The 26,085-nt window shown below is 45.7% G+C and overlaps 1 protein-coding gene across 3 annotated transcripts in view; it reads left to right on the top strand.

Moving 5' to 3' along the window:
• The window catches only part of amot (angiomotin), a 172,810-nt gene that overhangs the window by 129,555 nt on the left and 17,170 nt on the right, over positions 1–26,085 (top strand). For all 3 annotated transcript variants that reach the window (XM_061702365.1, XM_061702364.1, XM_061702363.1), the window contains 2 exons: positions 5,332–5,528; positions 20,114–20,242. In XM_061702365.1, the coding sequence (XP_061558349.1) occupies positions 5,332–5,528; positions 20,114–20,242 (326 nt within the window). The remainder of the gene's footprint in view (positions 1–5,331; positions 5,529–20,113; positions 20,243–26,085) is intronic.

The following is a 26,085-nucleotide window of genomic DNA, read 5'->3' as shown; positions in this document are numbered from 1 at the left end:
TGCCAAGTATGTCCAACACACACAAGGAATTTGTCTCCGGTAGTTGGAGCCGCTCTAGTACAACAGACAGTCAATTTACAGAACACTTTGGGGACATAAAGACATTGACAAAAAACAATTGTGCAAAAAGATGCAGAGTCCTCTAGCACTTAGAGCAGTTCGAATGACTAATATTGCAATAGTCCGGTGCAATGACCATTGTGCAAAGGGCGCTGAGACTTCAAGGAGTGTATGCGGTTTAAAGTGACGAGTAGTGCGATCATCTGGGACAATGTTCGTTGTGCAAATGTTACAGATACTCCTCAATCAGTGTGCAAATGGAGCAGATGCTACTCTGGCATGAGTGGCCAGTATATGCAAATAGTGCAGCATGGCGAGACAACTACAGTGAGTGCACGAGTAATACATAATTGGCCCCACAGAAATGTGACAACGAACTCAAGTCAAAAAATTGCCAGCTTGTTGTAATGGAATTATAGGTTAGGTGTTTAAGAAGTTGATCGCAAGAGGGAAGAAGCTGTTGGAATGTCTACTAGTTCGAGTTTGCGTTGATCGGTAGCGCCTACCTGAGGGAAGGAGCTGGAAGAGCTGGTGACCGGGGTGCAGACGGTCCGAGAGGATTTTGCACGCCCTTGTCTTAGTTCTGGCAGCGTGCAAGTCCTCAATGGTGGGTAGGGGGGTACCGACAATCCTTTCAGCAGTTTTGATTGTCCGTTGCAGTCGGAGTTTGTCCTTTTTTGTAGCAGCACCAAACCAGACTGTGATGGAAGAACACAGGACTGATTCGATGACCAGTGTGTAGAACTGTCTCAGCAGCTCCGGTGGCAGGCCGTGCTTTCTCAAAAGCCGCAGGAAGTACATCCTCTGCTGGGCCTTTTTGAGGACGGAGTTGATGTTGGTCGCCCACTTCAGGTCCTGAGAGATTGTAATTCCCAGGAACTTGAAGGTCTCGACGGTTGACACAAGGCAGCTGGACAACGTGAGGGGCAGCTTTGGCGAAGGATGCCTCCTGAAGTCTACGATCATCTCTACAGTCTTGAGCGTGTTCAGCTCCAGGTTGTGTCGGCCGCACCACAGCTTCAGCCGCTCCGCTTCCTGTCGATATGCAGACTCGTCACCGTCCTTGATGAGGCCGATGACAGTGGTGTCATCTGCAAACTTCAGGAGCTTGACAGTCGGGTTCGCTGAGGTGCAGTCGTTCGTGTAGAGAGAGAAGAGCAGCGGAGAGAGGACACAACCTTGGGGCGCCCCAGTGCTGATGCTGCGTGTGGATGAGGTGGCCTCCCCCAGCCTGACCTGCTGTGTCCTTCCCGTCAGAAAGCTGTAAATCCACTGGCAGATGGCAGGTGATGGAGTTGAACGCCGAGCTGAAGTCCACGAACAGGATCCTCGCGTGGTTGAGTTTAGCTTTGTTAAAGTCCCCTAGAATAATGAGGGGTGAGTCAGGGTGTTTTTTTTTCAATTTCGTTGACTTGTTCGGCGAGCGTTAGCAATGCGGCGTTCGTGTTAGCTTGAGGTGTAACATAGACTCCAGCTAGTATAAACGATGCAAACTCACGTGGCGAGTAGAATGGTTTACAGTTCAAAAACAGCGACTCCAAATGCGAGCTTGCAGTGTGTGCTGAGCACCGTGACGTCCGAACACCATTTTTTGTTGATATGGAGGCATATCCCGCCGCCCTTTGTTTTCCCCGATGATTCCATGTCGCGGTCCGTTCAATGAATGTTGAAGCCGGGAAGCATGAGTCCAGGACTCCCCATGAACGGTTCAGGTCCAAACCTCTAGGTGGGGAGGATATTAGGATCCGGCTCGAAGGACCAAGTTATCACGGGAAAAATTTTATCCCTGAATAGACAGAACAAGAGACAAGATAGACAGGACAAACACTTTTGAGAGAAAATGACAGACAATTTAATAAAAACTTACATTAAAGGAGACAGTTCGAATGCTTGTTTGTGGTTGCGAGGAAGTGCCTAACTATTGAAGTCAATTTATACGAAGAGAAACATAGTTGTCTTTTGCCAACAAACCTATCATGTTTGTAAAACACTATGGTATCAGAGAGAGACACAAGGAGACAGGTGCAAGATTACCCTTTCCTGTCTTCATATGAGCGCAGAGTTCATTTGATGCCACAATTAATACAACCCCAATTCCAATGAAGTTGGGACGTTGTGTTAAACATAAATAAAAACAGAATGCAATGATTTGAAAATTGTGTTCAACCTATATTTAATTGAATACACTACAAAGACAAGATATTCATAATGTTAATAATTAATTTATAATTTAATGTTCAAACTGATAACATTTATTGTTTTTAGCAAATAATCATTAACTTAGAATTTTATGGCTGCAACACGTTCCAAAAAAGCTGGGACAGGTGGCAAAAAAGACTGAGAAAGTCGAGGAATGCTAATCAAAGAACTGTTTGGAACATCCCAGTGGTGAACAGGCTAATTGGGAACAGGTGGGTGCCATGATTGGGTATAAAAGGAGCTTCCCTGAATTGCTCAGTCATTCACAAGCAACGATGGGGCGAGGTTCACCTCTTTGTGAATAAGTGCGTGAGAAAAGTTTAAGTTTAAGTTTAAGGACACTGTTCCTCATCGTACAATTGCAAAGAATTTAGGGATTTCATCTTCTACGGTCCATAATATCATCAAGACGTTCAGAGAATCTGGAGCAATAACTGCATGTAAGCGGCAAGGCCGAAAACCAACATTGAATGCCCGTGACCTTCGATCCGCACTGCATCAAAAGCCGACCTCAATGTGTAAAGGATATCACCACATGGGCTCAGGAACACTTCAGAAAACCAATGTCAGTAAATACAGTTCGGCGCTACATCCGTAAGTGCAATTTAAAACGCTACTATGCAAAGCAAAAGCCATTTATCAACAACACCCAGAAACGCCGCCGGCTTCTCTGGGCCCAAGCTCATCTAAGATAGACTGATACAAAGTGGAAAAGTGTTTTTTGGTCCGACGAGTCCACATTTCAAATTGTTTTTGGAAATTGTGGACGTCGTGTCCTCCGGGCCAAAGAGAAAAAGAACCATCCGGACTGTTATGGACAAAGTTCAAAAGCCAGCATCTGTCATGGTATGGGGCTGTGTTAGTGCCAATGGCATGGGTAACTTACATATATGTGAAGGCACCATTAATGCTGAAAGGTACATACAGGTTTTGGAGAAACATATACTCCCATCCAGGCAATGTCTTTTTTATGGACGCCCCTGCTTATTTCAGCAAGACAAATTCTGCACGTGTTACAACAGCGTGGCTGCGTAGTAAAAGATTGCGGGTACTAGACTGGCCTGCCTGCAGTGCCGACCTGTCTCCCATTGAAAACGTGTGGCGCATTATGAAGCATAAAATACAACAACGGAGACCCCGGACTGTTGAACAGCTGAAGCTGTACATCAAGCAAAAATAAAAGAAAAGGTGATGTAACACAGTGGTAAACATGACCCTGTATTCAATTAAATATAGGTTGAACATGATTTGCAAAGAGGTGAACCTTGCCCCATCTTTGCTTGTGAATGACTGAGCAATTCGGGGAAGCTCCTTTTATACCCAATCATGGCACCCACCTGTTCCCAATTGCCCTGTTTACCTGTGGGATGTTCCAAACAGGTGATTGATGAGCATTCCTCAACTTTCTCAGTCTTTTTTGCCACCTGTCCCAGCTTTTTTGGAACGTCTTGCAGCCATAAAATTCTCAGTTAAGGATTATTTGCTAAAAACAATAAGGTTTATCAGTTTGAACATTAAATATCTTCTCTTTGTAGTGTGTTCAATTAAATATAGGTTGAACATGATTTGCAAATCATTGTATTCTGTTTTTATTTATCTTCGAAATGGAGTTTATTTTGTCACCTGTTTTTTTTTTTTGTGATGGTCTAATCAAGCACAAAAACCCAGCAACTTGGCACACACACAAAGCCAGGTGAAATATTAAATATTTAAGACATTTTGTTAAAAGTCTAAAAATGGCTCAGTAGCGCCCCCTACAAATCTTCAACAAAGCAGCCCTGGCTGTACGTTTCACTTAGGTCTACCAAACCTGGGAGGTATATGTAACAGCCTAACACCGACACACAAGAGCCATGCTCTAAACCAAACAGGAAGTCTGCCATTTTAAATTTACTTTCACATGACCTACTTTATGCCTTTCATAGAGATAATATTTTAACTAACTTCTTCTACAGTTTTCATCCAATCCACTTCTAACTTTGCATGTCTTATACAAAGTTGATGAAGATGAAAAGTTATTAAAAGCTTTTTATTTTGTGGAACGCTGTTGCTTTGTTTTGCCGCGACAACAAAAGCTGTTTTGACTTAACTACAAATGCCCATATCTTTTCAAAATGTCACACACTTGATTAGAGTCCCGGCCGGAAGACATCTACAAATAATTATTTATTTGTAGTCATAGGCCCACATACTGGCGAACGTGCCACACACACCAAAACTTCTTGAAGATAGCCCTGTATGTACAGTGCATCGTAAAAGTAGTCATACCCTTTCAAATACTCCCATTTTGTGGCCTTATGATCACAAAAATCACTGTCTTTTGTTGAATTTTTGTGACACACCAACACAAAGTCGCATATAATTGTGAAGTGGAAGGAAAATTATATCAAGTTTTCCACACTTTACGTGAATATAAATCTGAAGATTGCTGTGCATTTGTATTCAATGTATCTGCAATGTGCTGGTACACCAACATTCCAGTACCCCACTGTGCCAGTACCCCAACGTGCCAGTACTCCAACGTTGCCAGGGGTGCAAGGGCACTAACTAGCTGCTCGCAGCTCTAGTTATGTTTATGTATTTTTTTTATCACACTGAGTAAATAAATATGGGATATTTTTATAATGAATATAATGGAAAAGATTGCACTTTGTTCTACATTAGTATGCATAATTTTACATTATTTTTGCATAATAAATTAATTTTAAGAAACAAAAATCCGAAGTGTCGTTCGGGAGCCCAAAGAGCCAAACTCTTTTTAGTGAGCAGATCCAAAAGAGTTGGTTCTCTAAAAATAATTCCCATTGCTAAAAAGTGTATCAGTTTGTTCTTCTGTCATAAATAAATAGATGCACGGAAAATGTCATCAGAGTTCTTTCAGACCTTTCTATTATTAAATCACATTCACTGCCATTGACGGCTTTAGAAGTCAAATATCAATGTTAACTGGGAAGGCTGACAATGAATGAGTTAAAACAAATGAATGTCTGTGACGCTTTCTTAAAATTCTGTGTCCATGTAGCTGTCATCAAGTTTTAAGTTATTGTAATTAAAATATATTTTTCTTTCCAGCGTCAGGGAGGCACACAAAACAACGGCGTGGTCCAATCAGAGTACAGTGTCACTGCATTAATGGAGCACCTGAGGGAGAAGGAGGAGCGTATTTTGGCTCTGGAGGCTGATATGACCAAGTGGGAACAGAAGTACTTGGAGGAGAGCGTCATGAGACAGTTTGCACTTGAGGCGGCCGCTTCTGTTGCTTCTCAAAGGTAGAAGCGCATATGATGCATGATGTGTAAGATCATAATGAGATTTGTTTTCTTTTCTTTAAGACATTAGCATCTCATGTACTGGTGATACAGTGGTGTTGTCCGATGATCTATTATTCAAAAGATTTCCATGGAAGTAACAATATCACCGGTGCTTCACACTGGACTGGGCTCTTGCTTTATGATGGTTGGACCTGACCCAAGCTACACATTGTGGGCAGGGCTAAAAGTAGTGGGCGGTTGTGGCTCAGTTGGTAGAGCAGGCCATCCTGTGACCCAAGGGTCGTTGGTTTCTATCCCGGCTCCGACTGTCCGCATGTCGAAGTGTCCAAGACACTGAACCCTAATTTGCTCCCAGTGGGCCTGGCAGTGCCTTGCATGGCAGCAGTTTCCCATTGGTGTATCATACATGCGAATCAATCGCCTTTTGGCAAAATTTGCTATTTTGAACTCAAAATAGGCCATTTACGTGAATTGTATAGATCCGATCAGTTTTTCCTCGGTGGGTCGCCATCGCAGTCACGTCATAGGCTCTTTCATACTCCTTGAATGCTGGTAGCTACATCCATTCCACACATCCACACAGAGATCTAATTTCTGAATATTACTCCGTGGCACACGAATATGCAAGCGCATTGGCCTGAGGTTCCGCCTGTGCGCTCGGGACCTGCTTTGGACAAGTCACAAGAGTTGACGAGACCAGAAAAAAAACACTTCTGCTGCTTCTGCTGTTAAGAAATAACGGTACATTGGTATTAACACTAGATAAGCCAGCCCAGCTTACGTGGCGGCCATGTTGGGAAGTTCGTTGTTATCATGAAGGCAACGACGAGCTACTCTTGTTTACATTTAGTCGAACAAAAACAACAGCTTTCATGTATTGTAGTATTTGTCTGGCACAATCTGCCTAAATGTGTTGTTATAGTTTTGAATGTGCATAAACACCCACACACACGCGCAAACACATACACACACAGCAACATCAGAATTTGCACATTCACATTTTATTTTGTAATTTTGTTTTTTATTGATGTTCATCCATCCATCCTTTTTCTGTACCGCTTTATACTCACAAGGGTCGCGGGCGTGCTGGAGGCTGCCCCAGCTGTCTTCGGGCGAGAGGCGGGGTACACCCTGAACTGGTCGCCAGCCAATCGCAGGACACATGTAAACAAACAACCATTCGCGCACACATTCACACCTAAGGGCAATTTAGAGTCTACAATCAACCTATCATGCATGTTTTGCGGATGTGGGAGGAAACCGGAGTACCCGGAGAAAACCCACACAAGCACGGGGAGAACATGCAAACTCCACACAGGCGGGCCGAGATTTGACCCCCGGTCCTCAGAACTGTGAGGCAGATGTGCTAACCAGTCGTCCACCGTGCCGCCTTGACGTTCATGCTATGGTTAAAACAAAATCAGAAGTTACTATTTTCCTGAATTATTTCACTGTGTACTTTTTACTCTTACTCCAGTATTTTTTTTTTGGTGGACTACTTTTTACTTTTACTTTTTTTTTGCCTTATTGTAGTCTTCAGAGTCTTCCAGATTGTTTAATTTGTGTTAAAAATAATAATAATTGTCTGCTGGTCGCCGGGGGATCCCTACATTGTTTTTTTCTTTGGTCACCTCTTTCATGCTTTCGGTGTTTGCATGTCTGGTATATGAATGTGTGTGTGAATGGGTGAATATGAGGCTTTGTAAAGCGTTTTGGGCACTGTGATAGTGTCAAACTCAATTGCACATGGGGCCGAAACTCAAAGAACAATCAAGGTCGCGGGCCTTATGCCTTTTCAGAAATTATATAATTAAAATATGATCATGCTGCAAAACAGCCTCAAAAGATTAATTAAATTTGTGCTTTTCAGCAAATGTTTTGCCTGGCAGTTTGCTTTGCTCTTATGCCATTCTCTTAGAGCTGGATGCTTGGCATTTTTTTTCTTGGCAACAAGTTCATTCAGGTTTGATGTAAATGTCACAGTTCTGAGGACCCGGGTTCAATCCCCGGCCCTGCCTGTGTGGAGTTTGCATGTTCTCCCCGTGCCTGCGTGGGTTTTCTCCGGGCACTCCAGTTTCCTCCCACATCCCAAAAACATGCATTAATTGGAGACTCTAAATTGCCCGTAGGTGTGAATGTGAGTGCGGATGGTTGTTTGTTTGTATGTGCCCTGCGATTGGCTGGCAACCAGTTCGGGGTGTACCCCACCTCCTGCCCGATGACAGCTGGGATAGGCTCCAGCACGCCCGCGACCCTAGTGAGGAGAAGCGCCTCAGAAAATGGATGGATGGATGGATGTAAAGTCGGTGAGACGACTCCTGTGTGCTGTTTTGTTTATCTTCATCACTGAGAAAAGCTTTTCACGCAGATAAGTGCTACTAAACATGCACATCGTTCGAGCCACATGTCGACGAAGATGGGGCTTTGCTACAGGAATGAAGCGAATAAACTGGACAGGCCCTGTAGTGTCGTACTTTGCCTTTAGCGTCTCATTACACTGCAGCTCCATTAGCTCCATCTGAATCTGTGCAGGTGCAGTTTCCACGTCGACAACAAATGGGTTGCGAAGCAGCTCATTATCTTTTTTTGTGCTTCAATGTCACCAAAGCGCCATGCGAACTCAGTGCAACGTGCACTCAGTTTATCAGCGAAGTGCACATTTGGGAACATCACTGCGCTGACTTGAGTCATTACTTGGCAACAGGGAAAGTGAGGAAAGTTGCATTTGTGTCTCCCATAAGAGGAGCTTCACTTGAAATGCCTTCACTGCATCATACATCGTCCCTGGAGCTGCAAATTTAAGACGCTGAGATGTGTTATGTCAGCCAGAAACGCCAACTCACACTTGCACTTTTCATCCTGCAAAACTGTGGAGTCTTTTCCTTTACTGTCCATAAACTGACAGATTTCCTTGCAGAGCTCAAAAACTCTATTGAGCACTTTCGCCCAACTCAGCCAACGCACCTCTGTATGATAAGGAATCAGAATCAGAATCATCTTTATTTGCCAAGTATGTCCAAAAACACACAAGGAATTTGTCTCCGATAGTTGGAGCCGCTCTCGTACGACAATAGACAGTCAATTTACAGAACACTTAGGAGACAGAAAGACATTGACAAAAAAAAAAAAATGTCAACAAACTGAATCTATTTCTCGCAAGAAAGACTGAAACTGCCGATAAATCATGCCTTTAGCTCGTATGAAGAAGAAGAATCATCTTTTATTGTCATGAACATGCATGCATGCACACGAAATTTGTTCTCTGCATTTAACCCATCGCAGTGAACACATACACGTTAGTGGAACACACTGGAGCAGGGGGCAGCTGAAGCGCCCGGGGAGCATTTCGGGGTATCAGTGTCTTGCTCAAGGACACCACAGCTGTGAGTCCGGGGGATGTTGGCAGATGGGGTCTTGAACCTAGGTCCCCCACAGTGGCAGGCGATGATCTTAACCATTGGGCCACTGCTGCATGCGTGCATGCATACGTGCTGTATGCAGTTTACAGTTTGCGTTACAGTGCTCATGTTCCATTTTAAGGACTTTACCACACAGCGTTTCTTGGTGTATGATGCAGTGATATACTTTTAACTCATCAGTGTACTTTTCATCCTGTATCTTTGGCCGCATCCTTCCCACAATCCCACTTTTTTCCCCGCACATCGCTGGTGCTCCATCTCTTGTCAGTCCAACAAGTTTGTCCCAGGGCAGTTTCATGTTGGTTACACTTTGACATACATTTTCAAAAATGTCTTTTCCTGTTGTTGTCTCATGCACCGATTTAATGTCCAATATTTCCTCTATAACGCACAAACTGGAGTCCACTCCATGAATGAAGATGGCCAGCTGTGCAGTGTTCATAACGTCTGTACTTTCAACCACAGCTACAGAGTAGGCAAGAAAGTCTTTGCTTCTTTCGATCAGCTGTGTTGTTAAATCAGTGGCCAGCTCACAAATGCGCTCAGTAACTGTATTTCTAGTCAGGCTTACATTGGGCAACATCTGCTTTTTGTCTGGACACAAGACATCAAACACCTTCATCATACAGCTCTTCAGAAACTCTCCCTCGGTAAATGGACGAGCTGATTTGGCGATCTCCTCCACCACAATAAAACTTGCTTTTACCGCAGCTTCACTTTGGGATTTCGCTCGGGTGAAAAATGTCTGCTGAGATGTCAGATTCTTCTTTAACTCTTCTACTTTCTGGAGCTTCTGCGCCGCATTCAGGTTTTTCAACTTATCCTCGTGTTTTGTCTGGTAGTGCCGTCGTAGATTCAATTCCTTAAGTACAGCAACATTAGCTCCACAAATAAGACACACGGGTTTTCAGTAAACATACTCAGCCACATATACTCAGCCTCCCATTGGTTTTACAAGATTCTGTTTTCGGAGTCAACTTTTCTCTTCGCCATTGTTTGGGGCTAACCGCTAGCTTCAAATTAGTGCTGCGGAAAAGACGCTCGACTTGATTGGTCAGGGACTGCTTCCGGCTAGCGCCGCTGGCCTATCGGCAGCTGTCGCGCTGCATTATGGGATCTGTAGTTTATATGTTATCAGAATCATCTTTATTTGCCAAGTATGTCCAAAACACACAAGGAATTTGTCTCTGGTAGTTGGAGCCGCTCTAGTACAACAGACAGTCAATTTACAGAACACTTTGGGGACATAAAGACATTGACAAAAAACAATTGTGCAAAAAGATGCAGAGTCCTCTAGCACTTAGAGCAGTTCGAACGACTAATATTGCAATAGTCCGGTGCAATGACCATTGTGCAAAGGGCGCTGAGACTTCAAGGAGTGTATGCGGTTTAAAGTGACGAGTAGTGCGATCATCTGGGACAATGTTGGTTGTGCAAATGTTACAGATACTCCTCAATCAGTGTGCAAATGGAGCAGATGCTACTCTGGCATGAGTGGCCAGTATATGCAAATAGTGCAGCATGGCGAGACAACTACAGTGAGTGCACGAGTAATACATAATTGGCCCCACAGAAATGTGACAACGAACTCAAGTCAAAAAATTGCCAGCTTGTTGTAATGGAATTATAGGTTAGGTGTTTAAGAAGTTGATCGCAAGAGGGAAGAAGCTGTTGGAATGTCTACTAGTTCTAGTTTGCGTTGATCGGTAGCGCCTACCTGAGGGAAGGAGCTGGAAGAGCTGGTGACCGGGGTGCAGACGGTCCGAGAGGATTTTGCACGCCCTTGTCTTAGTTCTGGCAGCGTGCAAGTCCTCAATGGTGGGTAGGGGGGTACCGACAATCCTTACAGCAGTTTTGATTGTCCGTTGCAGTCGGAGTTTGTCCTTTTTTGTAGCAGCACCAAACCAGACTGTGATGGAAGAACACAGGACTGATTCGATGACCGCTGTGTAGAACTGTCTCAGCAGCTCCGGTGGCAGGCCGTGCTTTCTCAGAAGCCGCAGGAAGTACATCCTCTGCTGGGCCTTTTTGAGGACGGAGTTGATGTTGTTCGCCCACTTCAGGTCCTGAGAGATTGTAATTCCCAGGAACTTGAAGGTCTCGACGGTTGACACAAGGCAGCTGGACAACGTGAGGGGCAGCTGTGGCGAAGGATGCCTCCTGAAGTCCACGATCATCTCTACCGTCTTGAGCGTGTTCAGCTCCAGGTTGTGTCGGCCGCACCACAGCGCCAGCCGCTCCGCTTCCTGTCGATATGCAGACTCGTCACCGTCCTTGATGAGGCCGATGACAGTGGTGTCATCTGCAAACTTCAGGAGCTTGACAGTCGGGTTCGCTGAGGTGCAGTCGTTCGTGTAGAGAGAGAAGAGCAGCGGAGAGAGGACACAACCTTGGGGCGCCCCAGTGCTGATGCTGCGTGTGGATGAGGTGGCCTCCCCCAGCCTGACCTGCTGTGTCCTGCCCGTCAGAAAGCTGTAAATCCACTGGCAGATGGCAGGTGAGACGCTGAGCTGGAGAAGCTTGGTTGAAAGGCGTTCAGGGATGATGGTGTTGAACGCTGAGCTGAAGTCCACGAACAGGATCCTCGCGTAGGTCCCTGCACTGTCGAGGTGTTCTAGGATGAAGTGCAGTCCCATGTTGACTGCATCATCCGCAGACCTGTTCGCTTGGTAGGCAAACTGCAGGGGGTCCAGCAGGGGACCTGTGACACTCTTGAGGTGGTCCAGCACGAGACGTTCAAAGGACTTCATGACCACAGATGTCAAAGCGACAGGCCTGTAGTCATTCAGACCAGAGATTGCAGGTTTCTTGGGGACTGGAATGATGGTGGAGCGTTTGAAACAGGATGGAACTTCGCACATTTCCAAAGATCTGTTAAAGATCTGAGTGAAGACTGGAGCGAGCTGGTCCGCGCATACTTTGAGGCAGGATGGGGACACATGGTCCGGTCCTGTCGCTTTGTTAATCTTCTGTTGTTTGAAGATGCGCCTCACATCCTGTTCATGGATGGTTAACGCAGAAGTCAGAGGTGTGGTTGTGGTCGCGGGTGCGGCCGGGTGGGTGTGTGGAGTGAAACTGTCCTTTTCAAATCTGCAATAGAAGGTATTCAAGTCGTTGGCTAGTGTGCTATTGTTCTCAGCTTGGGGGGATCGTCGCTTGTAATTAGTCAGGAATGCACGCCAGACTGATTTTGAGTCGTTCGCGCTAAACTGTTTTTCCAACTTTGCTGCATAGATCCTCTTTGCAATGTTAATTTCTTTAGTAAGCTGGTTTCTAGCTCGATTATACAGGGCCCTGTCCCCGCTCTGATATGCATCTTCCTTAGCTTGGCGAAGCTGCTTAAGTTTAGCAGTGAACCACGGCTTGTTGTTGTTGAATGTCCGAAATGATTTTGTTGGTACACAAACCTCTTCACAGAAACTGATATAGGATGAGACAGTGTCCGTATATTCATCTAGGGTGCCAGCTGAATTTTCAAAGACACTCCAGTCTGTGCAGTCTAAACAGCTTTGAAGTTCCATCTTTGCTTCATTGGTCCACTTTTTGACTGTTTTCACTGTAGGCTTCGCACATTTAAGTTCTTGCTTGTACGTCGGTATTAAGTGAATTAAGCAGTGATCAGACGAGCCCAGGGCTGCACGAGGTATAGCACGGTATGCGTTTTTTACCGTAGTGTAGCAGTGGTCTAAAGTATTATTTTCCCTGGTAGGACAGTCGATGTGCTGCTTGTATTTAGGGAGTTCGTGGTTGAGTTTAGCTTTGTTAAAGTCCCCGAGAATAATGAGGGGTGAGTCAGGGTGTTTTTTTTCAATTTCGTTGACTTGTTCGGCGAGCGTTAGCAATGCGGCGTTCGTGTTAGCTTGCGGTGTAATATAGACTCCAGCCAGTATAAACGATGCAAACTCACGTGGCGAGTAAAATGGTTTACAGTTCAAAAACAGCGACTCCAAATGCGGGCTGCAGTGTGTGCTGAGCACCGTGACATCCGTACACCATTTTTCGTTTATATGGAGGCATATCCCGCCGCCCTTCGTTTTCCCCGATGATTCCATGTCGCGGTCCGCTCGATGAATTTTGAAGCCGGGAAGCATGACGGCGCCATCGGGTACAGCGTCGCAAAGCCAGGTCTCCGTGAAGCACATGGCCGCGGAACGTCCGAAGTCTTTACTGGTCTTTAACAGAAGATGAAGCTCGTCCATTTTGTTGGGTAGGGAGCGTACATTCGCGAGGTGGATCGACGGGAACGCCAATCTGTGTCCTTATCAGCGCTTAATATTGCCGAGCCATTAATAATTAGAATATAAAATCATCTCGCGGGCCGGATATAATTGTACGCCGGGCCGGGCGTTTGACATATATAGTGTAGATAAAGTGCTACATAAGTGCAGTCCATTTAGTGGTCTAGAAGAGCAAGATATCAACTGATGTATACTGTAATAGAACAATAAAAAAAAAATTGTCTCAATGTCGATGATGATGCTCTTGCGGTGACATAAAATGTTCATACCATTTCATCTCTACACTGTCCCAAAATATTATGCATATACAGTATAGTAGCACATTGTCCACTCTGACAAGGCTGACTTTTTTATTTTTTAGACACATTCTTTTGCCCTGGTTGGTGACTTGACGCGGGATCCTCACAGTGGCAGGTGGCCATTTAGCTAAAAACCTTACCAGTCTCTACATTCAGTCTTTCCACCATTTTAGGTAATAACACACCGCAACCACTTCATCAGCTGCCATGAGGATGAGCTCCTCAATCCCTTCATCGCCCTCTGAACTAGTGATTGTTCTTAAGTGATCTCAATGCGATCTCACTTGTGAAAAGCCACAGATTCCTGGATTACCGACTACTTTTAGGACATGTTTTAGCAGTTAGAGGCCAGTAACGCTTGAGAAAAAGGGACTTTTGTCTTCTTGTTCATCTTGTACACATCCGACTAAAATAGGAACAACTGATTGAACCATTTAACCCAAATTACCAATTGGGTTTGACATGTTCGAAGTTTTGCCGAAGGTTGGAGATGAAACTCATTCTGACAGGGGATTTTGCCAGACATTCCCAGCAGTCCCTCACAATACATTTGGGTGTGGGGGGAGCAACTCAAGAGTGGAAGAGAGTCCAACCCCTCTCAAGAGGACTGGTAGTGTAGTCCAAACTGTGTGTCGAGGTGAACCCGACGATATCTAATCGGAACGTCTCAACCTTGCACAGTAGCTCGGGCTCCTTGCCTGCCAGATAAGTGACATTCCACCTCCCAAATGCCAGCTTTTGCAGCCGTGGAACAGACTGTCAAGGTCCCTACATTCCACCGCCCCAGTGCACTGTGCATCCTACAGGTGGTGTCCCATGTTGCTTCTTTTGGCTTGGCACCAGGTGCTTGTCATCGATCCCCACCTCTCTTCCTGGCTCCAGAGAAGGGGCCTGGTGACCTGTCTCCAGGTGAGGGAAAACGTTTTTCTAAAGACGTGTTCATCATAGGGGTTTTTTCAGCTGTGCCCTTAAGTCCCTCATCTAGGAACTCTTTGACATGGGTGACCCTGGCAATGGCATCCAGCCCCAGACAGCATATACCCCCTTCAATCATTGGGACACACAAAGCCCTCCATCACGATCGTGACGGCTCAGGCAGGAGAAAAGAACGCTGCTCATTGCAAAAAATGTTTTTTAAAAGAAAATATAATAAAAAAGTAAATAAACACCACAACTAGAGTGAAGCATGGTGGTGACATTATCATGCTTTGGGGCTGTTTTTCTTCAGATGGGACTTAGGCTTTGGTCGAGGTGAAGGGAATCAGAACAGTTCCAAATACCAATCAGTGTTACCATAAAACTAGACTTTATACCGATCTCATCGGCTTGATCGGTATCGGCCAATAATTAGCATATCATGCTGATCGGCTCATCTGCTTTAATGTCATAATCCTAATTTTCTCGGTGTCGCCATCATGTACAGTATAGTTTGAATCCAAAGGCTAGTTTATTTTTAGCCTTGTCGCGTGTCTTTTGACGTAGTCCTGTAAATATCTGACCGCCAATATTTTTTTATTTTTTATTTTTTTTAAACCTGTCCTGTTCAGCTGCATGGCCTTGCAGAAGGGTGGATCTGGATGCCTTTGTGCTGGAACAGTTTTGCTGTGTAACAGGGGAGTTTTAAATAATCCCTCTGCTTAATTTTTTATTTTGTTTTACTTAACCTGATGTTTATTGAAAATGCTGCCAGGCAGAAAAAGGTTTTAAGGGACAGACAGAAGGACACAGTGGATAAGGGGACTAGGGTTGTGAACCACAGCAGAACATAGTGACACAGTCTAGATATTTAAACACAAGTAACATTACAACAGTTATTTGTAGATTAGGGGAGGGGGGGGTTGGACGGGGTTGGACGGGAGACACCCGGTGAGGACATGCAATAACTAACCAAGAGAACCAGAAAAGAGAGGACAGAAAAGGGTAGGACAAGATGTGGGAAAATGAGCAAGGCAGTGCTACTGTCGACGAAACGAAAAAAACGGAAACACAAGTGCGTTTTGGAAAAATTAGCAAAAACGGAAGCCTTTAAATTTAAAAAAAGCAAGCGCTCGCGATCGTGGGTAGACACAATAGTTTAGCTATTATGCGAGCTAGCCGGGCTAGCAAAAAGAGACTCGGTTGCTAGGTAACCAAGCGGCGGCGGTACATTGCGGTGACTCGCGGCGCGCAGCGTGAGGTTAAACTAGCGGAAAACCACTTGCAAACCAGCACAAAAGCACAATGTGGTGCGACAGACACGAACATGTTTATTGTTCCAAAGTAACAACCATCGATTGGCCGCGGTGTCTTAACAGGCGACCGTCAGTAGTTTGCTAGCGGTTAGGTGGCTAACGGCTAGCTTCGAGAGGAGGGGGCCGGAGGTTACCTAATGACACAAACATCCACGGGGTGGTACTCGAGCACACAATCCACCCGAAGAAGAACCAGACTGCAGCCTCACAATGACATCACCTGGAATTTTCCCAACAAAGATGCCAAACTACCGAACCCTTTAAGCCTTAAGCAGACGACCAAATGGCGACCTTGTGGCTGCAATATACAAAGCAGAAAGAAAATGGCAACCACCACGTGTTTCCCCACACAAAAGAGTTAAAGCTCTAGTCCGGAGCTCGACTTTGCCACAATGGAGAATTAGCGCATTTAGCTCCGAGCAAATGCATGCAATATCCATCCATCCAACAATTTTTTACCGCTTATCCGAGGTCGGGTCGCGGGGGCAGTAGCTTTAGCAGGGACGGCCAGACTTCACTCTCCCCAGCCACTTCATCCAGTTCTTCCGGGGGGATCCCGAGGCGTTCCCAGGCCAGCCGAGAAACGTAGTCTCTCCAGCGTGTCGTGCCCGGAACACCTCACCAGGGAGGTGTCCGGGAGGCATCTGAATCAGATGCACCAGCCATCTCATCTGGCTTCTCTTAATGCGGAGGAGCAGCGGCTCTATTCTGAGCCCCTCCCGGATGACCGAGCTTTTCACCCTATCTCTCAGGGAGAGCCCCGACACCCTGCGGAGGAAACTCATTTTGACTGCTTGTATCCGGGATCTTGTTCTTTCGGTCACGACCCAAAGCTCGTGATCATAGGTGAGGGTAGGAACAGAGATCAACCGGTAAATTGAGAGCTTCGCCTTTCGGTTTAGCTCCATCTTCACCACAATGGACAAAGTCTGCATCACGGCAGACGCTGCACCGATCTGCTTGTCGATCTCCCGCTCCATTCTTCCCTCACTTGTGAACAAGACCCCAAGATACTTGAACACTCCACCCTTTTCCGACTGAGGAACATGGTCTTAGATATGGAGGTGGTGATTTTCATCCCAATTGCTTCACACTCGGCTCCAAACCGCTCCAGTGAGAGGTGTCCATCACGGCTTGGTGAAGCCAGCAGAACCACATCATCTGCAAAAAGCAGAGATGCTATACTGAGGCCACCAAACCGGACCCCTTCTACACCTCGGCTGCGCCTAGAAATTCTGTTCTTAAAAGTTATGAACAGAAGATCAGTGACAAAGGGCAACTTTGGCGGAGTCCAACCCTCACCGGAAACAAATTAGACCTTGCCAGCAATGCGGACCAAACTCTGAGACTGGTCGTACAGGGACCGAACAGCCCATATTGGGGGGTTCGGTACTCCATACTCCCGAAGCACCGCCAACAGGACTCCCCGAGGGACATGGTCGAACGCCTTCTCCAAGTCCACAAAACATTGTAGACTGGTTGGGCAAACTCCCATGCACCCTCGAGGACCCCGCCAAGGGTGTAGAGCTGGTCCACTGTTCCACGGCAAGAAAACCACACTGCTCCTCCTGAATCTGAGATTTGACTTCCCGACGGACCCTCCTCGCCAGCACCCCTGAATAGACCTGACCAGGGAGAAGTGTGATTCCCCTGTAGTTGGAACAAACCCTCCACAACCACCAAACCAGTCTGCCAATCCAGAGGCACTGGCCCCAATTACCATGTGATGTTGCAGAGGTGTGTCAACTTGGACAGCCCCACAACGTCCAGAGCCTTGAGGAACTCCGGGCGAATCTCATCTACCCCCGGGGCCTTGCCACCGAGGAGCTTTTTAACCACCTCGGTGACCTCAACCCCAGAGATAGGAGAGCCCGCCTCAGAGACCCCAGACTCTCCATCCTCATGGGAAGGCGTGTTGGTGGAATTGACGAAGTCTTCAAAGTATTTTCCCCAACACCTCACAATGTCCTGAGTCAGGGTCAGCAGCACCCCGTCCCCACTATACACAGTGTTGATGGTGCACTGCTTCTCCCTCCTGAGATGCCGGATGGTGGACCAGAATTTCCTCAAATCATTTCCGGAAGTCATTCTCCGTGGCTTCACCGAACTCCTCCCATGCCAGAGTTTTAGCTTCCGCAACCACCAAAGCTGCATTCCTCTTGGCCAACCAGTACCTATCAGCTACCTCAGGAGTCCCACAGGCCAAAAAGGCCCGATAGGACTCCTTGTTCAGCTTGATGGCATCCCTCACCCCTGGTGTCCACCAACGAGTACGGGATTTCCACCACCACAGACACTGACCACCTCACCGCCACAGCTCCGGGCGGGCGCCTCAGCAATGGAGGTGCCGAACATGGTCCACTCGGACTCAATGTCCCCCGCCTACCCCGTGACGTGGGTGAAGTTGAAACTCCTTCTGACAGGGGATTCTGTCAGACGTTCCCAGGAGACCCTCACAATATGTTTGAGCCTGCCAGGTCGAACCGGCATCAGCTCCGCCCCTCTCTTCACCCGAGTGTCCAAGACATGCGGCCACAAGTCCAATGACACGACCACAAAGTCGATGATTGAACTGCGACCTAGGGTGTCCTGTTGCCAAGTGCACGTATGGATACCCTTTTGCTTGAACATGGTGTTTGTTACTGACAATCCGTGATGATCACAGAAGTCGAATAACATAACACCCTTAGGGTTGTGATTGGGGGGGGGGGGGGCGATCCTCCCAGTCACGCCCCTCAGGGCCTCACTGTCATTGCCCAAGTGAACATTTAAGTACCCCAGCAGGGGCTCAGCGTGAGCGCTCTCCATCACCCCCTCCAAGGACTCCAAAAAGGGTGGGTACTCTGAACAGCTGTTTGGTGCATAGGCAAAAGCAACAGTCAGGACCCGTACCCCCACCCAAAGGTGGAGGGAGGCTACCCTTTCATCCACCGGGGTAAGTATGTATACCCACACCTGCTCGGCGTCGCTCACTGTGGGCAACTCCAGAGTGGAAGAGAGGCCAACCCCTCTCAAGAAGACTGACACTGGAGCTCAAGCCGTGTGTGGACGCGAGCCCAACTATATCTAGTCGGAACCTCAAACACCAGCTCGGGCTGCTTCCCTGCCAGAGAGGTGATGTTCCACGTCTCTTGACCCAGCTTCTGTAGCCGGGGATCAGATCGCCAAGGTCCCTGACTTTAGCCGCCACTCAGGTTACACTGCACCCGACCCCTATGGCCCCCTCCCAAAGGTGGTGAGCCCATGAGACAGGGGACCCACGTTACCCTTTCGGGCTGTGCCCGGCCGGGCCCCATCGGTGCAGGCCTGGCCACCTGGCGCTCGCCTTCGAGCCCCACCTCCAGGCCTGCCTCCACAGGGCCGCCCCTGTGTCGCGTCCGGGCAAGGGAAAACCTCTTCCTGTATTCTTAAACATCTTAGGGGTTTTGGGAGCCGTGCTTTGTCTGGTCCCTCACCTAGGATCTGTTTGCCATGGGTGATCCTGCCAGGGGCATAAAGCCCCAGACAACTATGCTCCTAGGATCACTGGGACTCACAACCCAATCCACCACAATAAGGTGACTGCTCAAGGAGGGGATATTCATTATTATTCTATTATATTCAGTATCTGTTTGAGTGTAAAATGCTTCAACTAGTGTGACTTGCACCCTGTGATAGCAGCTATTTCCTCCTTGTAATTCATTAAATGACAATTGTATAACTTATTGAATGTGAAGAAAGTGAACATATAAAGAACATTAATAATGTACTATAGATATATGAAAAAATATATAGCCATCAATTGGCTAACATTTAACGTGGGGCAGGTCATGTGGATAGCAGTCTAAACAGGGATGCCCAGACTTCCCTGTCTCCAACTACCTCCCCTGGGGTGGGGGTGATGTGGGGGGGTATACACAGAGTTTTCCTGGCTATCTGTGAGGCATGACTTTAGTCTGTCCCCTGAGGTATCCTACCCCAGCTGGACACTTTGGATAACCTCACTAGGAATGTTTCTAGGAGGCATTCAAAGTAGATGCTTGAGCCCCCTCAGCTTTTGGTTTAACAATGCTGTGCCTCTGAGCAGTTTTAGGACCTTGATTGAGAGGACCTCTGTCATGCTAAGTCAGTGGAAAAGCACTCCCATGAGTCCCTTTTTAGTCCCCATCAGAATAAACTATCTTTCGTTCCCCTGTCCAAACCAAGTATTTACGGTGCTACTGCCACCCTGTACTCCAAGGTAATGTAGAAAATTTACTGTAGTTGTACATGAGAATGTGTGAATGGTTCTTTACAATGTATTTTCCAATTGGCTACTTAGTGGTTCGCGCAATCTCAACACAGAATGTTGCCTATTTCACCCTTCTTGAGTCATTTAATGTTTTTTTCTTAAAGATGCTACTGTCTGTTTTTCAGGGATACCTCTGTCGCGATGTTAAGCCATTCTCCCAGCAGCAGCTATGACACATCAGTGGAGGCTCGCATTCAAAAAGAAGAAGAAGAGATTCTAATGGCTAATCGCCGATGTTTGGACATGGAAAGCAGGTATCAGATTTAGAACTATCAGTGGTGCAGAATTTTGACTTATTTACTCCCTGTTGAAAGTGTAAACTTTTCTCAAAGCATTTTAATAACTGATTATACAGTTACTACACTAGTCAAAACAAATAAAATAAAAAGGGTGTTTAAGCACTTTTCACATTTGCTTTTTGGTTTGGATAAAAACGTAATTAATCTAGGAGAAAACAATAAACCGGAAGCGACGTCTGTGTTACTTTCGGTTTGTGTGATTTTAAGTTTCGGCATTAAAATCTCATTATTTTAACTCGAAAAGGGGCACCATGTCTCTTTTTAGATGTATGAAACGTCAGGACAAAGTGACGAAAAACCTCTATTTATCGTAATCTGAAGGTTGCTCCAGGAATTAGATATGAGTTCTCGATAACCAGAGGTCTTTCGTCGAACCCAAACACACAAATAGGTAACAAGTAGTGACTTTTTATAGAAAATTTTATGAGATCTAACGGGGAATCTACAGGGGAACAAAAAGCAAAACAAAGGACAGAGTAACATGATGTGAGGGTGGAAATGAGCATGGGATGACAATGCATATAGCTGGGGGTTCCTGTTCTCGTTAATTTAAACCCAAATATGTACTAATCTCTACTTTAGTAGACCGCAAATTAGATTTACGTGCGTGGAACACAATTTAGGCAGGCTGGTCGATCTCTCGAATGTTTGGTCCGGTCCGCACGGGGAACCGGTGGATCTGGTGGAAAAAGGGAGGAAGAAAAAAAAAGTTGTGTGTGGTGAAACATCTCATCAGGTTCAATTGACAAACAGATTTGACATCAGACATTCAAATTTGCAGAAATACAATCAGCTGTGATGGCGGCTGTGATGGTAACACTGGGAACGTTCATGCAAAGTTCTTAAAATATCATACATCATTCAAATTCGGTGCAGATTGATAAAAAAAAAAGAAGATGGCTGCCGGGGTGCAGCCACACAGTTTGGCAGGTCCTGTGCGTTTGCTTAAAAAGTCATCCAAAGATCAAATAGGACCATGGATTATGCTATCAACGTATTCCTTTGCTGTTTGGATAACCCTCTATCTTCTGCTAAGTTCAACATGTCCAAGAAAAAGGGCCATTCTAACCTTGTATCCAGCCAGATGGAGTCAGCACATGCTATTCACAAGGGTACTGGACTATGGCCATGCTAGGCCACCCCCAGGTGAGCAGAAACAGGCTGTCACAGGCAAACCACTCCTGGGTGTTTTTAATCTCTTGCTGATACTTCTTTTGGCTGGTGATGTTGAACTAAACCCTGGGCCACTGCTAGCTAGGCCTCCACCTCTGCTACCTGGGCCAACATCACTGCCAACTGGGCCTTTACCTCGAGCAGCCGGGCTAACACCAATGCTAGATCAGCTAACATCATTGCTAGCTAGGCCTCCACCTCTACCGGCTGGGCCTCTACCACTGCCACCTGGGCCAACACCACTGCTAGTTGGGCCTCCACCACTGCGAGCTGGGCCTCCACCATTGCCGGCTGGGCCTCCACCTCTGCTTGCTGGGCCTCTACCACTGCCACCTGGGCCAACACCACTGCTAGTTGGGCCTCCACCACTGCGAGCTGGGCCTCCACCATTGCCGGCTGGGCGTCCACCACTGCTAGCTGGGCCTCTACCACTGCCACCTGGGCCAACACCACTGCTAGTTGGGCCTCCATCACTGCTAGCTGGGCCTCCACCACTGCTGGCCGGGCCTCCACCACTGCTAGCTTGGCCTCCACCACTGCTAGCTGGGCCTCCACCACTGCTAGCTGGGCCTCCACCACTGATAGCTGGGGCTCCACCTCTGCTAGCTGGGCCTCCACTACTGCTAGCTGGGCTTCCGCCTCTGCTGGTTGGGCCTCTGCCTCTGCTAGCTGGGCCTCTACCACTGCCACCTGGGCCAACACCACTGCCAGTTGGGCCTCCATCACTGCTAGCTGGGCCTCCACCACTGCCGGCTGGGCCTCCACCACTGCCGGCTGGGCCTCCACCACTGCCGCCTGGGCCTCCACCACTGCCGCCTGGGCCTCCAGCACTGCCGGCTGGGCCCCCACCACTGCCGGCTGATGCGGAAGCTGGCAGCGTAAGGCTATATGCAAACATTGCCAATAAAAGAAACAGGGGGCTTCCAAACCCCGCAATACTAAAGCACCGGAAATGCAGGGTGTTCCAAACTGTTAATAACTCTAAATTAATATGGGACTCAACACGTAAACCAAAAGGCATTATTTGTGCACACTTAAATATACGAAGCATTTTAACAAAAAGTAATCAGGTCAAACACCTTCTCACTGACTCAAATATTGACTTCCTCTGCCTATCTGAGACATGGCTCCATGAATCTTCGCCCTCAGCAATACTATCTGTACCTGGTTATAAAATGTTTAGAAACGACAGACAGGGTTCTAAGGGAGGAGGTGTTATGATTTATGCCAAGGACACTTTTAATTGTAATGAAATACATGTTACATATGAGAATGGATTAGAATTTCTTGGACTAACTGTTTCTTTGTCACAGAAAAAGTCTTTTATTCTTGTAGTTATTTATAGGCCTCCCTCATCAAATGCCGCTTTTTATGAAAAGCTGGAAATTTTACTGAAACAACTCAATCTTGCAAAAGAGGTGATAATAATGGCTGACGTAAATGTTAATTGGGAAGTTAACAAAGTTAGGAAACAATTGAAAAGGGTCATGGATGATATGGATATGACTCAGGTAATTAATGGCGCTACGAGAATTACAAACTCCACACGAACTCAGATTGATCTAGCTTTTACTAATAGGCCAGAAAGGATCTTGAAGCCATACAATATGCTCACAGGATTGTCTGATCACAATCTTATAATGGTCACAAGAAAATTAAATAAAAAGCGCTTCAAACCCTTGGCCACCACTGAATCCAATAGGATACCAAAACATGAACAACAAAATTTCCAAGATTCTATCCAAGAAGTAAACTGGGATGTATTACTTGCTGGTAAAAATTTAGATGAGGATTGTTCTAAATTTGCCAACAAAATACAAAAAATTATTATACAATTTACACGGATAATTAAACTAAAAGCTAGAAAGAATGGCCTTCCTTGGTTAAACACATTTATTCTGAAACTGATGAACGAACGCGATCATTCCTTGAAATTGTCGGTCAAATCAGGATACAATAGACACCACTTTATTTCACTGAGAAATAGGGTAGTGAAAGAAATAAGAAAATCTAAAGCTGACTTTTTCATTACTGCTTTGAATAGTGCGAAGGGAAATTCAAAAATAACCTGGAATTATTTTAAAAAAACTATTCGGTAATACACAAAATAACAAAACAAAACTAATGCAAATTAAATTAAATGGAAACATCCTGACGGAACCTCAAGTGATGGCTGATGCTTTTAACAACTACTTCATTGAATCTGTGTCAGAAATCTCTTCTAAGTTTGCAGTAAAACAAAGGAAGGAATACCCTGCATTGTCTGCAACGCAGTTCTTTACTATTACAAATATTACTGAGACCAAAGTTATCGATTTAATTCATTCACTCAAACCATCTAAGGCAAAGGATGTTTTTGGAATGGACACGAACATGCTCAAAGATCTAGGTTCAACTCTTGCTACTCCTATTGCCTCAATCATTAATCTTTCAATTTCATCTGGTCACTTTCCAAAGGCCTGGAAATCTGCTATTGTTACCCCTGTCTTTAAATCCGGTGACTCAAATTGTCTGAATAACTACCGACCTATAAGCATTCTTCCGGCCATTTCCAAAGTTGCAGAAAAATGGGTGTCAGAGCAGATTGTCCATTATTTAAACAGCAGCTCCCCCTCTCTCCACGCCATGCAGTTTGGTTTCAGATCCAAGCATTCCACTGAAATGGCTACATGCCTCTTCATTGAGAAAATAAAATCTTCTCTCGACAAGGGTGGAGTTGTAGGGGCGGTGTTCTTGGACCTCAGGAAAGCTTTCGATACAGTAAATCACTCTGTTCTTCTTACCAAACTCTCAAAATTTAACTTCTCTCACAAAGCTGTGAGCTGGATTGAATCATATCTGCATGACCGAACACAATCTGTATCAGTTAACAACTACAGATCAGAGTCTCTTAGGCTAACCTCTGGAGTCCCTCAGGGATCAATATTAGGCCCCCTTTTATTTAGTCTTTATATCAACGATTTGCCCACTGTTTGTTCTGAAGCAGAGTGCGTAATGTATGCAGACGACACGGTTTTCTTTGTTCATGGTCGCTCCAAAGATACTGTTGCTGCTAAACTCACTAATACAATGTCCTGTGTCACAACTTGGTTGCAGGAGTGCTGTCTACAGCTAAACGTTTCTAAAACTGTAGGCATGTATTTCACTAAAAGAAATAGAGTATCACCTGACCCCGACATACTTGTTAATGGAGAAAAAATGCAAATTGTCAGCCAATACAAATATCTTGGGTTAATAATAGATTCACAGCTTTCCTTTAAAGCCCATATTGACAAATTGTGTAAAAATATCAAATTATACCTCGCAAATTTTCGTGCAATTCGAAATGAAATGTCAACTGAAGCCGCAAAAATTTACTTATATTCAATGATTCTTAGTCACTTTAACTATTGCATAACCAGTTGGGCCCAGGCTGGTCAGAATGCAAAAAAACCATTGGAAGTTTTGTACAAACAAGCAATTAAAGTGATGGATAAAAAACCAAGGCACTATCATCACTGTGCAATTTTAAAAAAATACAGTCTTTTAAACTGGGACAGTCTTCACATATTTGCAGATTTAAATTTGATTTATAAAGTACTGCATGATTTGGCTCCAGCTCCTCTGGCTGAGTTCATCAGCCAAAGAAACAGCTCTGAGCATGTCACTCGAGGCTCTCTGTCAGAGGTGACTGTCTCATTCCTCTGCGCAGGAGCACTTTCAGTAAGTCAGCCTGGTCAGTGAGGAGCACTGGTGAGTGGAACTCAGTACCTGAGGAGGTTAAACTGCTTACAACATACAAGGCCTTCACAAAAAAACTGAAAATGTGGTTAGTTAACACCTATAGCTGCCAACACTAAAAGACAAGTATGTTATGATGTTTTTTTTTTTTTTTTGTTATGATCAAATGATTTGTGGTTTTATTCTCTTAATAGTAAGTCTTTATGTATCCTGTTTTATATTATATTGTCTTGTAGATGTATTTTACTGCTTTTTTACATCATGGCCAGGGGACTACAGATGAAAACTAGCCTTCTGGCTAATTCTGGCTATTTTAACCATGTGTATTTCATGTGTTTTACGAAATTGCATTGTCCCCTTTCAAATAAACTGATTAATAATAATAATAATTGTGATTAGTTCTCCCGGAGTTGGAGTAACTTTCCACCGCTTGTGGGTGTCGCTATTGCTCCATCCATTGTCCCAGACAGAAGGAACAAATGTCACCGTGGCTTCATGGGGAGCCACCGAACAGCGGGTTTCTCACCTTCTTGGTCTTCAAGCCAGTGTCCCAAAAAAAACAAGTCTCTGTTGGTGAGACTCTCCAGGCTGGCTGGGGGTGAACGTTAATTAACTTAGCATCTGAGTGAGAAACCCGTTTTCCATGTCTCAGCTTTGATGAGCTCCTTCGGACTGGCTGGTAATTCATTTAGCATACATGTGCGAAGTTAAGTCTCCCGTACTTCTTCTTTGATAAGTGGACCAGGCTTTCCTTAGATCTTGTGCTGTTCCCCATACCTGGCTCAGCGGGGCAGCTGAGGCAGGTATGCGGAACAGCACAAGATTTGGGGTTGCTGGGTGTCATCTTTAATGGCGTGTACGTTACATATCCCCACCTTTTACTATAACTTCGTCTTCGCTCAAAA

The sequence above is a fragment of the Phycodurus eques genome, chromosome 17 (assembly GCF_024500275.1).
Source record: "Phycodurus eques isolate BA_2022a chromosome 17, UOR_Pequ_1.1, whole genome shotgun sequence".
In the NCBI taxonomy this organism is placed as follows: Eukaryota; Metazoa; Chordata; class Actinopteri; order Syngnathiformes; family Syngnathidae; genus Phycodurus; species Phycodurus eques.
This window is presented reverse-complemented; position numbering and strand designations above follow the sequence as displayed.